The following is a 16,479-nucleotide window of genomic DNA, read 5'->3' as shown; positions in this document are numbered from 1 at the left end:
ACGTCTGAATTCCACCCTATTGAGTAAACAGGTACAACTTTGCAATTTATCAATAACTTCAAACAGACTGTTGCTGATTGTTGAAAATGTGTGATATCTTTGTTTCAATTCATGCATATTTTTGGGATGTCTTGTTTGAATAGAATCAAATCCCGAGGCAGCATTTAAATGCAATTTTAACCAGACTCGGACTTGGCAATTCAAAAATGCAGGCTTTTCTGTGATTATTGTTAATTCATACTCCCATATTACATGACCCTTCTTTGATTTGAGTTTAGGGTCTGAGGGAGGCCATTTGGTATTCAGCTGGAGAATTTCCTGATACTGCAGTTTTGTTTTTGCACAGTGTAATGTTTGACACCTTTCTCAAAAAGTTTATTATTATTCCATTAGTGCTATGAAACATCCAGATGGTCTTTAGCAGGTTCGAGCAGGGCAGCATTTCTGCCTTTGTTCGGAGAGTGGTGGTTTTCTCTGAGGTCATGTACAAATAAAACCAGTTTCGGGTCATTTTTTTCCAAAGGTAGGCTCGTGAATAAAGATGTTATTAAGAACAAAGATTTCTTGAGAGGTTCTTAGCCACCTGTTGAAGGACTATGTAGAGATCCCCTTCAATAATGACTTTTAATTATACCCATCGTAGGGAGTGTAAACTGAACTGAAGGAGACCCAAGCCTGATAAATCCTTCTGGGTCCATTCCTATCTACAGATTTTCTTTTTATGTGAAGAGCAGGTAATCAAGATTGTGTGATTCAAGGAAAACGTTAACTCATTGGAACATACAGTACCAACTACCCTCTAATCAATGTATCCTAATTCTAGATATTTGCACATTTTCTCTATGAATGACCTTGAATATGAATTTTAAAGAAAAAAAATTACATAATCAAACTTGTTTCCAGTGAACTAACAACAAAGAGAGGAAATCCGTTACTTCAGAATGGCCATATCAAAGTCCTGGCCAAAATCTCTTTTAAATGCTGAGCAGTGATTTGATTCTGTTCAAACAAGACATCCTAAAATTGTACATAAACAATTATACTAAGACAATGGGCCAAAATAACTCCCGTCTGTTTATTTTATTGATATTTTCTGAGATAAAAAATTGTTTTAAGATGTTGCATATTTTTTGCCGCTGGCATTTTTTTTAATCTGCAGGGTACTCTGAGGCCCGATTCACACCTATTCAGGTTGCAGTTTGCATATTCCAGGTGCATTTTGCGTTTTTTAATACACCTTTTTTGATCCACTGAAGTCTATGGAACCAAAAACCAGAAACAAATCCCTGGCCCTTTCCTTAAATTGCACAGATGTGAACCACATACATATGAAACCATGTTAAATGGACTGTAGTGTGTGTCTGCAAAACTGAAAACGCACTAAAGAATGCATAGGTGTGAACCAGGCCTAATTAACTAGTAAACCTGAGCCCAGAGCATGCACACTAACATACATATTCTGAAAAAACAGAAATGCACTTAAAAACAATTATTATTCACCTCTTTATCTGTAAGCATTGTGAAGACATTACATTTGTATTTCACAACACATGCATTGAAACCTTAGCTCTTTCATATTACTGTATTTGCTGGCGTATAAGACTACCTTTTACACTCAAAAAAACTGGCCAAAAATCAGGGGTCGTCTTATACGCCGGGTCAGCTGCTCGGATGCCTGCTGGATGTGCAGTAATACTGTATGTAGCTTAGCCAATCCCGATGAGCGTTGTATTCAAATGAATACAGAGCCTTGGAGTAACAACCTCTGCCAATCTGAGCAGGCTACATACAGTAGCCTGTTCGGATTGGCTTTGAGAGTCAGAGGCGTGGGCTGATGATGTTACAGCCACTGCCAATCCAAGCAGGCTTTGTATTCATTAATAGAATACATTGCTCGCTGTGATTGGCTCTACTGTAGCTCCAGCAAGAAGGAAGAAGAATATGGCTCCAGAAGGAAAAAATATGAAGCGTCAGAAGCCTCGGAAGGGGGCCGTCTTATACGGTGAGTACAGGCAATTTTTTTTTTTTTAAACTGTCAAATTAGGGGGTCGTCTTATACGCCCGGTCGCCTTATACACTGGCAAATACGGTACTTCCTTTTGCATCAGCTTGTCAGTCAGGTGTTTTCTAAGCTGTTTGAAACTGACTGAAACCAAACCTTAGAATCTTTGGTGTCATCTTTAAGGATCTTTAAAATTAATAATGTCACATTACAAGCAGCTAAAGAGGTGATTTTTTTATTTTTTTTTAAACAATTTTTATTGAGTATTAACAAATACACAGTTACAACATACAAAGTCTTCAGAAGGTGTTCATACAATGTCAGCAGAGCAGGTACACACAAAGTACAGCATATCTGGAGAAATAAAGCATAGTGAGCATGCATTATGAAGTAATCAAAAAACAACCGATATCATATGGGTATGGGTTCTTCCGGGCTCTCCCATGTGATTTATGACTTTTTTCAAAGTTTACTGCTTGTTAAGAATATGTATATATTTTAATTCCCATACTCTGCGCACAGCAACACTTCAGGATTTGGTAATATCCCATACAACCTGGCCTTAAAATAGTTGAACTGGTTAACCAATTGACTCATATTGACATACCCGTATGCCCTCTAGTTTAATTGGTTCTACCAGAGTCATGACTGCAGCACCCCTTCCTCCCATGCTAATGCACAAATGCAAACGCTCACTTTGGTCCTTTATGCATATGTAAACGGCAATCACACCACACATACAAAAACATGGAATATCCAGGCTCAAACTTACCGACCAATCAGCAACCAACCAAATTCACCGGTCTAACAGTGTGCATTAAAAACAGGGGTTTAGTTGCACTCATTTGCAAATGCATGTGTAAGCTGCAGGCCCCGTCAAGGCTCTCTGTATACTGCAGTCCTAACTATAACATTGCATTTTAAGTCTCCTCAGTAGGAGCACATGACTGCTGATTGATAGATAAGGGGCAGGTGACTGGAGGTAGCCCAGCCCTCATTAAAGGGGCAGGAGCACACTAAACACCCAGCACATGGAAGCAAAGGTGCCAGTGTGCTGCCTGACCACAATGACATAAATACAACAAACAAAAGTCACTGCCCCTACCTATGACTGGTCTATACAATAAGGAGCGCTGGAAAGGGCGTATATACATACAAAAACATGGACTATCCAGGCTCAAACTTACCGACCAATCAGCAACCAACCAAATTCACCTGTCTAACAGTGTGCGTTAAAAACAGAGGTTTAGTTGCACGCATTTACAAATGCATGTGTAAGCTGCAGGCCTCGTCAAGGCTCTCTGTATACTGCAGTCCTAACTATAACATTGCATTTTAAGTCTGATCAGTAGGAGCACATGACTGCTGATTGATAGATAAGGGGCAGGTGACTGGAGGTAGCCCAGCCCTCATTAAAGGGGCAGAAGCACACTAAACACCCAGCACATGGAAGCAAAGGTGCCAGTGTGCTGCTTGACCACAATGACATAAATACAACAAACAAAAGTCACTGCCCCTACCTATGACTGTTCTATACAATAAGGAGTGCTGGAAAGGGCGCATATACATACAAAAACGTGAAATATCCTGGCTCAATCACACCACACATGTGGGATATATCCACGAATGTGAGCGATAATTCTAGTGCCAGCGATAATTCTACTGAGTGCAATAATTCTAGTGTCAGACTTCCTGTGTAAATCTAAACAGGTAACCGTAAAGACTTTTAAAGTGTTGCCTATGGAGCAATAGACAATAGGGTATTATATTGTGTGTATGCACTAAAATTCATTAAAGTGTATTTCCAAAAACAATTATTTGAAAAACTGCTGCACAAATATCGTGTGACATAACAATTGCAACAATCAACAATTTTTTTTCTCCAGGGCATTTGCTTTCAGAAAATATATAATGTTTGGAGGTTCTAAGTAATGATCTAGTAATTTTTTTTACATGTATATGAGAAGTGTCAGATTTGGCTTGGGAGGCAATTGCATAGCTCCCAACTGTCCCTGATTTTGAGGGACTGTCCCTGATTTGGAGCAATGTCCCTCTGTCCCCCTTATTTGTCCAACATTTTAGTGTGATCTATATAGAAGTCTATAAAATGCACTTTTTATCTATCAAAAAGTGTTTTCCAGCACTAAACCTTTCATCCAATTTCTAAATTGTCGCATTTGTAAATTCCAAAAGCCAATATAAAGGAATAGTAGTGGTAAAAGAAAAATCACTTGTGGGTTTAACCAATCTTGTTTTTTGTACAATTCTCCTTTAAGGGGGCTTGGCAAGGGGTGTGTCCTATTCCTGCATACTTTTGCTGATAGGTGTCCCTCATTTCCATGTCAAAAAGTTGGGAGGTATGCAACTGGTTAAAAAAACCTCATGATTGCAACCATAATCTTGGTTCTTTTTTGTTTTGCAAGCTCACAATACTGTAGTAAAAGTAATCTTAGTGGCTGTAGAGCTGTTTGATCTTTTTTTTTTAGTGTGTCACTGGCCTACACTGTAGACCCCTTCCACTCTGTGGCTTCCCAGCCCCTCCCAGTAGTCTAAGACCCCAATAATGCTATCAGGATGGGGAGTGGGAAGACATTGAGGAAAATCTTTTCCCCAATGTACTCTGTTGAGCATGAACCTGGAAGTGCTCATCTCATATTGTCTGAGCACTGACAGGCTGATCCCCCCCACTCCTTCAACCTTTGCAGCAATGCTGGCAGCACTCATACATCTTTTTCCCAAAAACAACCTCTGGATATGACACTGAGCACGTGCACTCAACTTCTTTGGTCAACCATGGCGAGGACTGAGTGGAACCTGTCCTGTTAAACCGCTGTATGGTCTTGGCCACCGTGCTGCAGCTCAGTTTCAGGGTCTTGGCAATCTTCTTATAGCCTAGACCATCTTTATGTAGAGCAACATTTCTTTTTTTTTAGATCCTCAGAGAGTTCTTTGCCATGAGGTGCAATGTTGAACTTCCAGTGACCAGTATGAGAGAGTGAGAGCAATAACACCAAATTTAACACACCTGCTTCCCATTCACACCGGAGATCTTGTAAAACAAATGAGTCACATAACACTGGGGAGGGAAAATGGCTAATTGGGCCCAATTTGGACATTTTCATTTAGGAGTGTACTCACTTTTGTTGCCAGTGGTTTAGACATTAATGGCTGTGTGTTTGAGTTATTTTGAGGGAAAAGCAAATTTACACTGTTATACAAGCTGTACACTCACTACTTTACATTGTAGCAAAGTGTAATTTCTTCAGTGTTGTCACATGAAAAGATATAATAAAATATTTACAACAATGTGAAGGGTGTACTCACTTTTATGAGATACTGTCTGTGTGTGTGTATATATATATATATATATATATATATATATATATATATATATATATAATATTTATAACAGTGTTTAGTGCAATTTTAAAGTGTCCTTGTACAAAATTTAAAATGCATAGCTGATGGGACTAAAAGCTGGATTGCAATATATTGTTCCTGTCAACTATTCTTTTATGAGAAATACTTGCTGTGAAATTCTCCCACTCACAATATATGAAATGCCATAGCTAGAGCTCTTATACTAAAGTACATTTGCAGAGCCAAAGTGGGTTCTGTGGTGCATGCTGGGGAGTGGTGCCAATTGTCATATTTCTCACTTGAATGGTCATAAATAAACAGGTAGCATTTTACTAATGTTTTCTTAAGTTCCTTAGGAGAAAAATGACTACATTTTATAGATAACAAAGAGTAATCTCACCAATGGAAAGCCAATGAATCAACAGAATTGCTGTTTCAGCAGCTGAGTTTGCTGAAAATTTACATAGTTAGAACATAGTAAAAAGGTTATAAGTTCAGAACCAGGATTTACAATTAATATCTGTGACCCACACAGTGAGGTAAGGCAAGGGCTCCATTTTTTTTTCTTTAACAAAACCTATGAAGTTTCTGAATAATTTGGTGCTGATTTTTTAAATTGCAGTGGATGTTTACAGAGAATGGCTCTCACTGTCAGGCTCTCACAATGGCTCTTTACTACGACCGAGAAACTCGACGGGCGAAACACATCATTTTCCCAGTCGAGTTCCTTGTTCGGCTGTCAAAAAACTCGGTGAGCCAAATTTTCCCATTGCCCGTCGAGGAAATAGAGAACATGCTCTCTTTTTGTCTCGACGAGTTTCCCGAAAAGTGTACACACGACCGGTTTTCTCGGCAGAATACGTCTCCCATCGAGCTTCTTGCTGGATTCTGCCGAGAAAAACGGTCGTGTGTACGCGGCCTCACACATAAGTGTCAGGTGAGAATTGTTCTACCATTTTACTGTGTTCAGTTGAATATACAGTCACATGCTGATGAACTTAATAAGAATTAGCGTTTTCACATGATTGGATAATTACATTTTAACAAATTTTTTATTGGGTAAAGAGTCTTAACTCCTTCAGTAAAGCAACCCCATTATGTCAGCTTTTGTTTGCATCTCTGACAGCATTTTTAGCGTTCCGTATTGATCAATGTACAGATTTATGTCAATAATATGATATTTCTTAAACCAAATTAGGTTTTGTTTCCAATTATGTTTCTGTCTTTTGTAGAGTTATACGTCTTACCTGAGCAGTGAACACAACAGTATCCTGACTCTGTGGAGGCAGACCGCCACCTTGCGTAATCAATTCCTCGATCTTCGATCTATGGCAGACAGGTATGGGGGTGTATTTTAGAACATAACTTGGACCATTTGCATGAAAGACAGCAGATCTACATGAATAAGTCAGATGACATCTATATGGCACTATATAGGTGACCAAGCATATTGTTAAAAAATACATATCTCTCTGTTTAATAGAATTAGCCATTTTATGTGCTGGATCAAATTAAAGAATTACAGTTTATTAGTTTAATATGAACTGGTAAAATTAGGGCACAAGACGAAAATATTTCACTATTTCCTGAAGAACCGTTATGCCGCGTACACACGATCGGTTTGTCTGATGAGAACAGTCTGATGGACCGTTTTCATCAGACCAAACCGATCGTGTGTGGGCGCCATCGGTTATTTATCCATCGGTTAAAAAAAATGGAACTTGTTTTAAAATTATCTGATGGATACCTAACCGATAGAAGAAAAACGATCATCTGTAGGCACGTCCATTGGTTAAAAATCCATGCATGCCCAGACTAAATTAGGGGACGGAAGCGCTCGTTCTGGTAAAACTAGCGTTCGTTATGGAGATAGCACATTCATCACGCTGTAACACGCTAAAGCAGCCCCAAGGGTGGCGCCATTTGATTTGAACTTCCCCTTTATAGTGCCGTCGTACGTGGTTTACGTGACCGCGTTCTGACACGATCGTTTTTTAACCGATGGTGTGTAGGCTTCAACTGATGGAAAAATCCATCAGACCGTTTTCATCGGATTGACCGATTGTGTGTACAGGGCATAAGCCTAAACTTTCCTTTAGCCCAAATAATGGTTGTCCCCACTTCTGTAGGGCAAACAATTAATTGTATACATTGTGCTTTGTCTTCCCATCCAGGGGTCTTGGTGAGATGAAGAACGAAATTTCACGTAGTTCACGACGCATGCACACAGCCTGTTTGAATTTAGACTCCAACCTGCGTCTGTCTCAGAATGCTGCCGGGGCTTCCCTTCATACAGCCCGCCTTGAGCAGCAACTGCGAGACAAAGTTCGACAAATGATCCAAATGCAGAGCCAGTGGGATGCTGAGAAAGTGGAACAGAACTCCAGGTAGTAGCACCACATAACATATTTGGCATTCAATAAATAGGCTGATTGTAATAACTGGAATGTGCTATATGCAAGACAGTTTGAATGGTCAGCTTTTCCCTTTGGCTCCAATGCAGACAAAATCAAAACCAAGCACCCTGGTGGTGACCACTGCCTCCAAAGTCACCCAAGGACTTGTATATTTGGTTGTGCTCTTGTTTTACAGCCCCTTGGGAATTTATTAAAGCTGGTTGCAGTAAATATATGTTCATATATGGTCCATTTGCTTAGCACCATAATACCTCTAAAGTGAATGCAGACTGTAGCATTAGCCCATTTTAACACTATCGCTCCAACATCCCCCTATCTTCTTTACCCATTGGAGCTTTACCTTGCTGCTTGATTACACAAGTCAATGATCGTTGTATGCTGGACTAGCCCAATTTTAAAAGCTTTTCTTAAAGTCTCCTGTACATGGCATGCATGTAGGTGTGAGAAACTGACACATGAACTCTGCTTTATTTTGTCCTGCTGACAGCGGCAGGAATTCAGTAAAGCAATTGTGACACTTTTCTAAGGATATGGCCCCTTCAAAATAACCTGCATCAGACTAAAATATCCTTTCAGCCAGTTATGGTAGCTTTATTGATATTTAGGACATATTCAGGTAGTTTTTGATAGCACCACTTTTGAAAGGTGGCACTATGGCTGCACAAAAACAAACAAATAAAAAATCTCCCATTTAGAGCTAATGAAACTGGAGAAAAGACCAACTCTAAGCTGGCATACAGAGACAGGCAGAGAGTTGAGTGGCATCTTGATATAGCATGGTCCTTTACCCTGAAGGATCCCGACACGCTTGACTAGGGCCAATTTAGACAGGAGCCAATTAACTTCCCAGCATGCCTTTAGAGTTTTGGGAGGAAACTAGAGTACCCAGAGGAAACCCACGCAGGCACAGGGAGAACATGTAAACTGCAGGCAGATGTTGTCGTGGTCGGGATTCGAACCAGCAGCACTTTTGCTGCTAGGTGAAAGTGCTAATCACTACACCACTGTGTGTACACTCTGTAGCAGAGCAGCATGTTTGCCATCACCGCTCTCCCCTTCCCACCTGTCACTGGTTGTCAAAGATTATGTTGGCTTCACAGTTGACAGGCTCCTAGCAACCAGTGATCCTCACAGTGAGCAGAGTCTGATGCGGAGGCTGAGGAAGTAGTTCTCAATCAGATCCATTCTGTCTTGGCCATTGGCAGTAGACAGTGGGCAGGTTACTCATAGCCAATAGCAGGCTGTCTACTGGCTATGAAATCCGCCCACTTCCTTCTGTCAGTCACAAGGGGTGCTGACCTGATGAGGAACTTCTTTCTCATTGCCATCAAGCTTTGTCTGTGTAACAGCTGCAGTGGCTGGAGAGGGAGCTCAGCTGTATAGACACTCCTGTTTCATTGCACCTCCTCTTGCAGTGCTTGCCCCAAATTCAAGTAAACTGTTGAAAACGGGTACATGAGTCTGTCACCCGCACAAACATTTTCTGCATGGAGGCACAAGGGGATTCTAAATAGTGTCTATGACATGCTTTATTAATTCCCAGAGTTTGTTATCCCACGCAAGTGCCATGCAATGTGTTATTTAGCATTAGACACATGTTTTTATTTATTTTGTTTTGTTAAAAAAATGCATTCGTCCGAAAATCCGAATGAATTTAGGTTGAATCTGTCATTGAAGGCTCATGGTGTCTGTCGAATGTTCTAAGAAGATTCGACAGAGCAGCTAAACTGTACGATGCCACAATCGTAGATTTCCGGTTGAATGTTCCGCCTACAAGCTATAGAAGAATTCTAATGTTGTATGACTAGTAATAATTATATTTATAAATTATTATTACTAGTAAACCAACATTCAAATTCTTCTATAGCCTATGGGTCGAGCATTTGACCGGAAATGTACGATTGCGGCGTCATCCAGTTTAGCTGCTTGTCGAATCTTCTTAGAACTTTCGACAGACACCATAAGCCTTCAATGGCAAATTAGACGTTTGTATGTTTTTCGCTGCTTCATCGAAACTTCGCCGTTCATGTCGAATGGTCTACTCCAACACTGTCTCTATAATTTCAAATCTTTTCTCTCTATGTCGAATCTTTCCTCTCTATGTAGAATAATCTTGGACTAATAGAGTTAAGGTTAGGCACATTCCACCACAGTTTCGATGGACACAGATTGCTATTGTCAGCATCATGTCGAATCTCCTATCTATATCCAACTGTTGTAGCAACAAAAACAAAAATAAAGCATTTTTTATGTTGGATCTTTCGTATATCAGATTCTGCGCATTCATTTTAGTTTGTTAAAACGATTATGCAAATACCCGAAATTTGACGAAAATGCATTCGGACGCAAAAAACAAATGCACATGTCTATTTAGCATAATACCCCTCATGGCTAGATGCATGTAACATGTAGTTACATAGTTGTAGATATTAATAAACTCTGACTGTCATTTGCACAAACTTAAGCAAAGACAGCTGGAAGAGTAACCACAGCCATAACAACCAGCCATATTCCTCACATCTGAAAGATGAATCCTCTTGCCTTTCCGATGTATCCCCCCCCCCCCCCTAATATAAGTGATTAATAGTCTTTTTTTTTTTACATAATTATATAAAGTATGTTGTATTTATTTCTTTACAAATGATCTAAAATCACGCTTTCTGTAAGTTTACTAAACTACTCACTTATTGCTGTTGCTGAGCAAAACAACCAATACTATCATTAAAGGATCTTACCCTTTTATGTTAAGGGGTGTAAAATTACATCAATATTTCTGTATTTAAAGCTGAACTCCAGAATACGCAAATATTATCCAAATGTATATATATTTAACTTGCATTATGGTGGGCTTACTGTATTTATTCCAGCTTTGTCCAGTAATCTAGTCTGGAACTTTGCCTCTGTGAAGGAGCTTCCTGTAATAAAGACCGGTCACTGGTGCTCTCTCTCCTTGTGTAGGGTGACTGGTCTTGTCTCCGCCCCCTCCTGTAGTTCTCTGCAGGCAGCCTGTAGTGGGTAGGCCTGCTAGGTCCCTAATAAAGTTTGTGAAGGCATTTGGTGCACAAAAAAGTGAAGTTAATTTTTTTTTTAATTATTGAAATATTTGGAAATTCAAGTTTTTGTGCCTGGAGTTCAGCTTTAACACAAGTGAAAAAATAAATTGTGTTTACATATAGTTCTAAGTCTGTCAAGATTTGTTTTTCCTGTTCCTGACACTTGTAGCACCTGTAAGAAGTTTAGATAAATATTACAGTAACTGCTATGGGAAGTGCTGATGGCGTGGTTGAGCCAATACTTCTGATGCTGTAAGCTGGAAACAGTTATTCAGGATCGGAAGTATTATCCTGTATAAGTAGCCGGATTGGCAATAACCTTATGACCTTCTTGAGAGGCTGAAAACGCAAACAGAAAGAAACAGGAAGGCTTGATACGTTTCTTATGATCGGAATAAATAGATTCCTTTGTCTGATATTTGTAGACAACACCCGCAATCCAAGAGATGGTGTTCTGTGTGTGTGTGATTCATTACCTTGAACTGTAGCCTGTACGTCACCCAATCATCTGTTTACAAAGTCGATGTAGACACTTTAGCCGGAGGAGGTTAATACTGTCTTAGGTGCTTTATTGGTCATAGTTAACATAAACATGTTAATTATGCGTACAGAATATGAATAATCTCTTAGGATCCTTAATGTGTTTCTTCTGTCAGATTCTCCTTCTCATTCTTGCACTTAAAGCCAAATCATTTGGAGGTTAAAGCCTCTTGTGCTCCTGGAACTGCTGTCTCAGCGGTTTTTTATATGAACATTGCATTGTTTCTCAGTGATGTTGCTGTGTCCAGGGAAAGAAGTAGTGTCTATTTTCATGATCAATAGTTGAACCTATTATACACAATATGTAGGGCATTTGATGTCTGTAGTTAAAAGAGAAATCTAGTCCCATGGAAAAGTAGGATATTGTTGTCAAAAGAGGAGCTGCTAAAATCACTAAATGCAATCTGTTAATTATTTTACCTACTTTAATGTAAAGTGAAGCCTCATACACACGACCGAGTTTCTCGGCAAAAACCAGCAAGAAACTTGCTGGGAGATATTTTTTTGCCGAGGAAACCGGTCGTGTGTACATTTTCGTCGAGGAAACTGTCGAGAAACTCGACGAGCCAAAAAGAGAACATGTTCTCTATCTCCTTGACGGGAATGGAGAAAATTGGCTTGTCGAGTTTCTCGACAGCCTAACAAGGAACTCGATGAGGAAAACGATGTATTTCGCCCGTCGAGTTCCTCGGTCGTGTGTGTACGAGGCTTGAGAGAGCGAAATTAGCTTTTCAAGACCTGACACCCTGAAAACATTTGTGTCTGTGCCCACATATGTAACTTTCATCTTCATGACATTGCATTAGGTCGATTAAGGTCATATCTAGAAAACCTTCTTCGACTATATAGGCAAAGGCTGAGAAAATTGCAATTGTAAAGAGAGTTTTCTAGATATGACTTTATATTGGGATGATGTCACCTTCCAACACCTTACCAATATTTAGTAGGTAGATTAAGGAAGCATCAGTTGTGACATAGGGCCTACATTTTCTGTCTTAAACCTGCTGGGGTATGACAGGGAACAAAAACAGGACCTTTTTTTATATTGCCCTTAGGCAATATTGGCCACTCAGAAGGTTAATTGTTATCTCGGGTTGGGTCCAAAAAGTGCTGTTCTTCTTTAAAGTGATTGTAAACACACTTTCTCAGTGCAGTGACTAGCTTCAGGTAATACACAAAGATGAAATAAAAGCTATTATTTACAGCAGTATGTTGTAATTGTTTATTAGCAGTCATCTCTTCTCTACATTCGTTTATTGTCTAGAATTTACACAGAATCACCGAACTTCCAGAGGCAGGGGGAGGGGATCTGATGTCACACTCTGCACAAGCTCAGAGAGGAGAGCTGAGTGTAATCTGAGACCTCAGTAGAGGGAAGGGAGACCCCTTCCCTGCACAATCTCCTAGGGAAACATACACAGCTGAGGGTGTTAATCCCAGGCTGTGTGCTGAAACTCATTTACCCATCCCTCTCCCACTCATGCAAATAGCAGGAATGATTGGGTGGGTGGATTATGAGGTGGATAAATGGGATGGATAGGTGGGTGGGTAGATGGATGGATGATGGGGTAGATGGATGGATGGGTGGGTCGGTGGATGGATAAATAAGTGGATGGGTGAGTGGATGAATGGATAGGTGGGTGGGTGGGTGGATGAATGGATGGGTGGGCGGGTGGATGGATTGGGTGGGATGGATGGACGGATGGGTTTGGAGGATGGATGGGGTGGATGGATGGGGTTGGAAGATGGATAGGGTGGATGGATGGATGGATGCGGTGGGTGGATGTGGTGTGCCAGGCTGCCCCTCCCCCTACCTGTCACACATTTAACACTAGCAGCCCCATCCAGATGTACTGTCTCGGGAATGTGCTAAAAGCTTCTCAACCCTTCACTGCCTCTGCACCCCCCCTCCTCCCCCCCAGGTCCACTACACAGGCAGCTGCTGCGGTCACCCTGAAGGTTTGAGAGCACAACACAACTGTGCGCTGCCTAATGTTTTTGCTCTGAAGGGCGTTGTCCATGAACTTGGTATGCATACAAACGGCAGGACTTTTTCAGCCAACTTTCACTAAATCACATGTTTTTTCTGCTCTTTACCGCCACCCTTTGGGCAACTTCTGCTATTGTTGTCTGATCTTTTGCATTGGTTCTGAGCATGCGTATTTGTACTTTAGCCCGATGGACTTGTGTACACACGATCGGATTTGCTCCATCGGACATTTGTTGCCGGAATGTTTGTCTGTTCTCACAGCGAACATTTGTCCGATGAAAAAGCGAAAAAGTTTGTCCGATGAAGCATACACACGGTCAGATTGTCTGCATAAACAGGTCTGTCGGAGGTTTGTTGTCAAAAAGTCCAATGGTGTGTACGGGCCTTAAAGCGGTAGTTCACCCTGACCCACATGATGTTACCATCGAGACAGGCATTGTAGCGCGAGCTACAGTATGCCTGTCCCGATTTTTTTAACCCCGTACTCACCTCGTAGTCGTCCATCGTAGATTTCGGCTCCCGCGGGGAATGGGCGTGCCTATGGAGAGGGAGGATGATTGACGGCCGGCCCTGGCACGTCACTCTCCCCGAAGACAGCCGGAGTAGGTCTCGGCTCTTCACGGCGCGTGCGCACAGGCTATGCGCACGCGTCGTGAAGACCAAGCCTATTTCGGCTATTTCCGGAGAAGCGTGACGCGCCAGAGCCGGCCGTCAATCATCCTCCGTCTCCAGAGGCACGCCCATTCCCCGGTATCTTCGATGGACGACTACAAGGTGAGTATGGGGGGAAAAAATTCGGCGCTACAGTGCCTGATTTAAAGGTAAAAGAAAAAAAAAATTTTTTTTCCTGTCGATAGGGTGAACCCCCGCTTTAAGTAAGGCTATATTTGCATGTGCGTTTGGCCATGGTGCTAATGGCAGTGACAGGAATTTTCTGATTCTTGCTGCTGTTTTTGACTGGCGTGAGCAGCTAGCTGCGGCTTCCAGGTTAAATAAAACAATTAAACCCCATTCTTTGTTTTATAGTAATCTCAGATTGTTTATTACATGACTGATTATAATACTTTGAAATTTCTTCCCTCAGATTGACAGAGTTGTCACTTAAAGTTGACAAGCTAAAAGAGGATAACAGTAAGCTAGAGAAGGAGAAGCAAAAACTGGTGAGTTAACTGATAAAATAGTATGTTGTTTAACCACTTCTCCACCGGGCCTATTCTGGTACTTCTCTCCTTCATGTAAAAATCACATTTATTTTGCTAGAAAAATAATCAGAACTCCCAAACATTATATATTTTTTTTAGCAGACACCCTAGGGAATAAAATGGTGGTCATTGCAACTTTTTTTCTTGCACAGTATTTGCGCAATCATTTTTCAAACGCCTTTATTGGGGAAAAAAAACGGTTTCATGAATTAAAAAATAACAAAACAGTAAAGTTAGCCCAATTTTTTTATATAATGTGAAAGATGATTTTTTTACGCCGAGTAAATAGATACCTAACATGTCACACTTTAAAATTGCACACACTCATGGAATGGCGCCAAACTTCGGTACTTTGACAATTGCGTGGTCATGCAACACTGTACCCATATGAAAGTTTTATCATTTGTTTAAAACAAATAGAGCTTTCTTTTGGTGGTATTTTATCACCACTGGGTGTTTTATTTTTTGAGAAATAAATGAAACATTCCGAACATTTTGAAAAAAAATGTTTGTTATAAAATGTTGCAAATAAATTTAGACCAAAATGTATACTTCTACATTTCCTTGGTAAAAATAACCCAAATCCGTGTATATTATTTAGTCTTTATAAAAGTTATAGAGTCTACTAACTATGGTATATACAGTATATCTGAAAATCGATCAATCCTCATGTACTGACAGCCTATCTCATTTCTTGAGGCCCAAAAAATGCCAGGACAGTACAAATAACCCCCAACTTACCCCTTTTTGGAAAGTAGACAGTCCAATATATTTAGTAAGAGGCATGGCAAGTTTTTGGATTTTTTTTGTCACAGTATTTTGGAAAATGAAGAAATATAATATAATAGTTTTTTTCAACTTTTTTTTTTCACACTGTCACCAGTGCATTACAGCATCATCCTATAACTGGTGTGGTGGTGATCAGGGACACTGACTGGTGATTTGTTTTCAATCTTGTTTATTTATTTTATTACATTTTGTTTTTGTTTTTTTTATATTTTTGTTTTTAATATACTGTGACCATAGCAATATAGTGTTACCATAGTAACACTGTACTACTGAATTTCACTGTTATAAGCAACCATTTTTTTTTAATGAAAACTATTATTTCATTGTTGTGATTGGCCACAGATGGGCTGTGATGGCCCTGTCTGTATCATATTATCATTGTGATCAATCACAGAGATCAACACAATGGTACACAATGAATGGCATAAATGAAAGCCATCCATTGTGTACAAATGTCATGTGATCTACTCACATGGTATCGGCAGTGGGCCGGTACACAAATCTTTCACCCGCTGTGTCCGGTGGACACAGCAGGTACATATCGTGCTGCAGCGCGGCCTGTGGGGCATGTGCAAGGCATGTTCTGGGCAGGATGTCTTATGACTTCCACCCAGGATAACAGCGCTTCCACCCAGCCCTCATTTGACTACAGGCTAGGCGGGAAGGTGTTAATAAAAAATAGAAGCATTTCCAATCACTAGTTTTTATCTATATGCATCCCTTACCTGCATTGACAGTTTTTTGATAAAGATGCACTAACCCTTTAGGCCCCGTACAGGCGAGGGGACATGTCCGATGAAAACGGTCCGCGGACCGTTTTCATCGGACATGTCCGCTCGGAGATTTCGGTCTGATGGTTGTAAACACCATCAAACCGAAATCCCCGCGGACAGACATCGCGGTGACGTGGCGGTGACGTTGACGCCGCCACGTCCGCAAACCAGGAAGTAAAATACTTCCACGCATGCGTCGAATCCATTCGACGCATGCGGGAGATTTCTGTCTGCTGGTTAGGTGTACTAACCAGCGGACATGTCGGACGGACGGGTTTCCAGCCGACAAGTTTTAAAGCCTGCTTTAAAACTTTTGTCTGCTGGAAACCTGTCTGCTAGGCTGTACACACGGT

General features: G+C 40.7%; 1 protein-coding gene across 2 annotated transcripts in view; it reads left to right on the top strand.

The window, feature by feature from the left end:
* Window positions 1-16,479, top strand: part of LOC120936507 (rootletin-like) — a 167,164-nt gene that overhangs the window by 64,192 nt on the left and 86,493 nt on the right. For both annotated transcript variants that reach the window (XM_040348921.1, XM_040348920.1), the window contains exons 8-10: window positions 6,595-6,701; window positions 7,537-7,749; window positions 14,447-14,522. In XM_040348921.1, the coding sequence (XP_040204855.1) occupies window positions 6,595-6,701; window positions 7,537-7,749; window positions 14,447-14,522 (396 nt within the window). The remainder of the gene's footprint in view (window positions 1-6,594; window positions 6,702-7,536; window positions 7,750-14,446; window positions 14,523-16,479) is intronic.

This window comes from Rana temporaria, chromosome 4 (genome assembly GCF_905171775.1).
Source record: "Rana temporaria chromosome 4, aRanTem1.1, whole genome shotgun sequence".
Classification (NCBI taxonomy): domain Eukaryota; kingdom Metazoa; phylum Chordata; class Amphibia; order Anura; family Ranidae; genus Rana; species Rana temporaria.
This window is presented reverse-complemented; position numbering and strand designations above follow the sequence as displayed.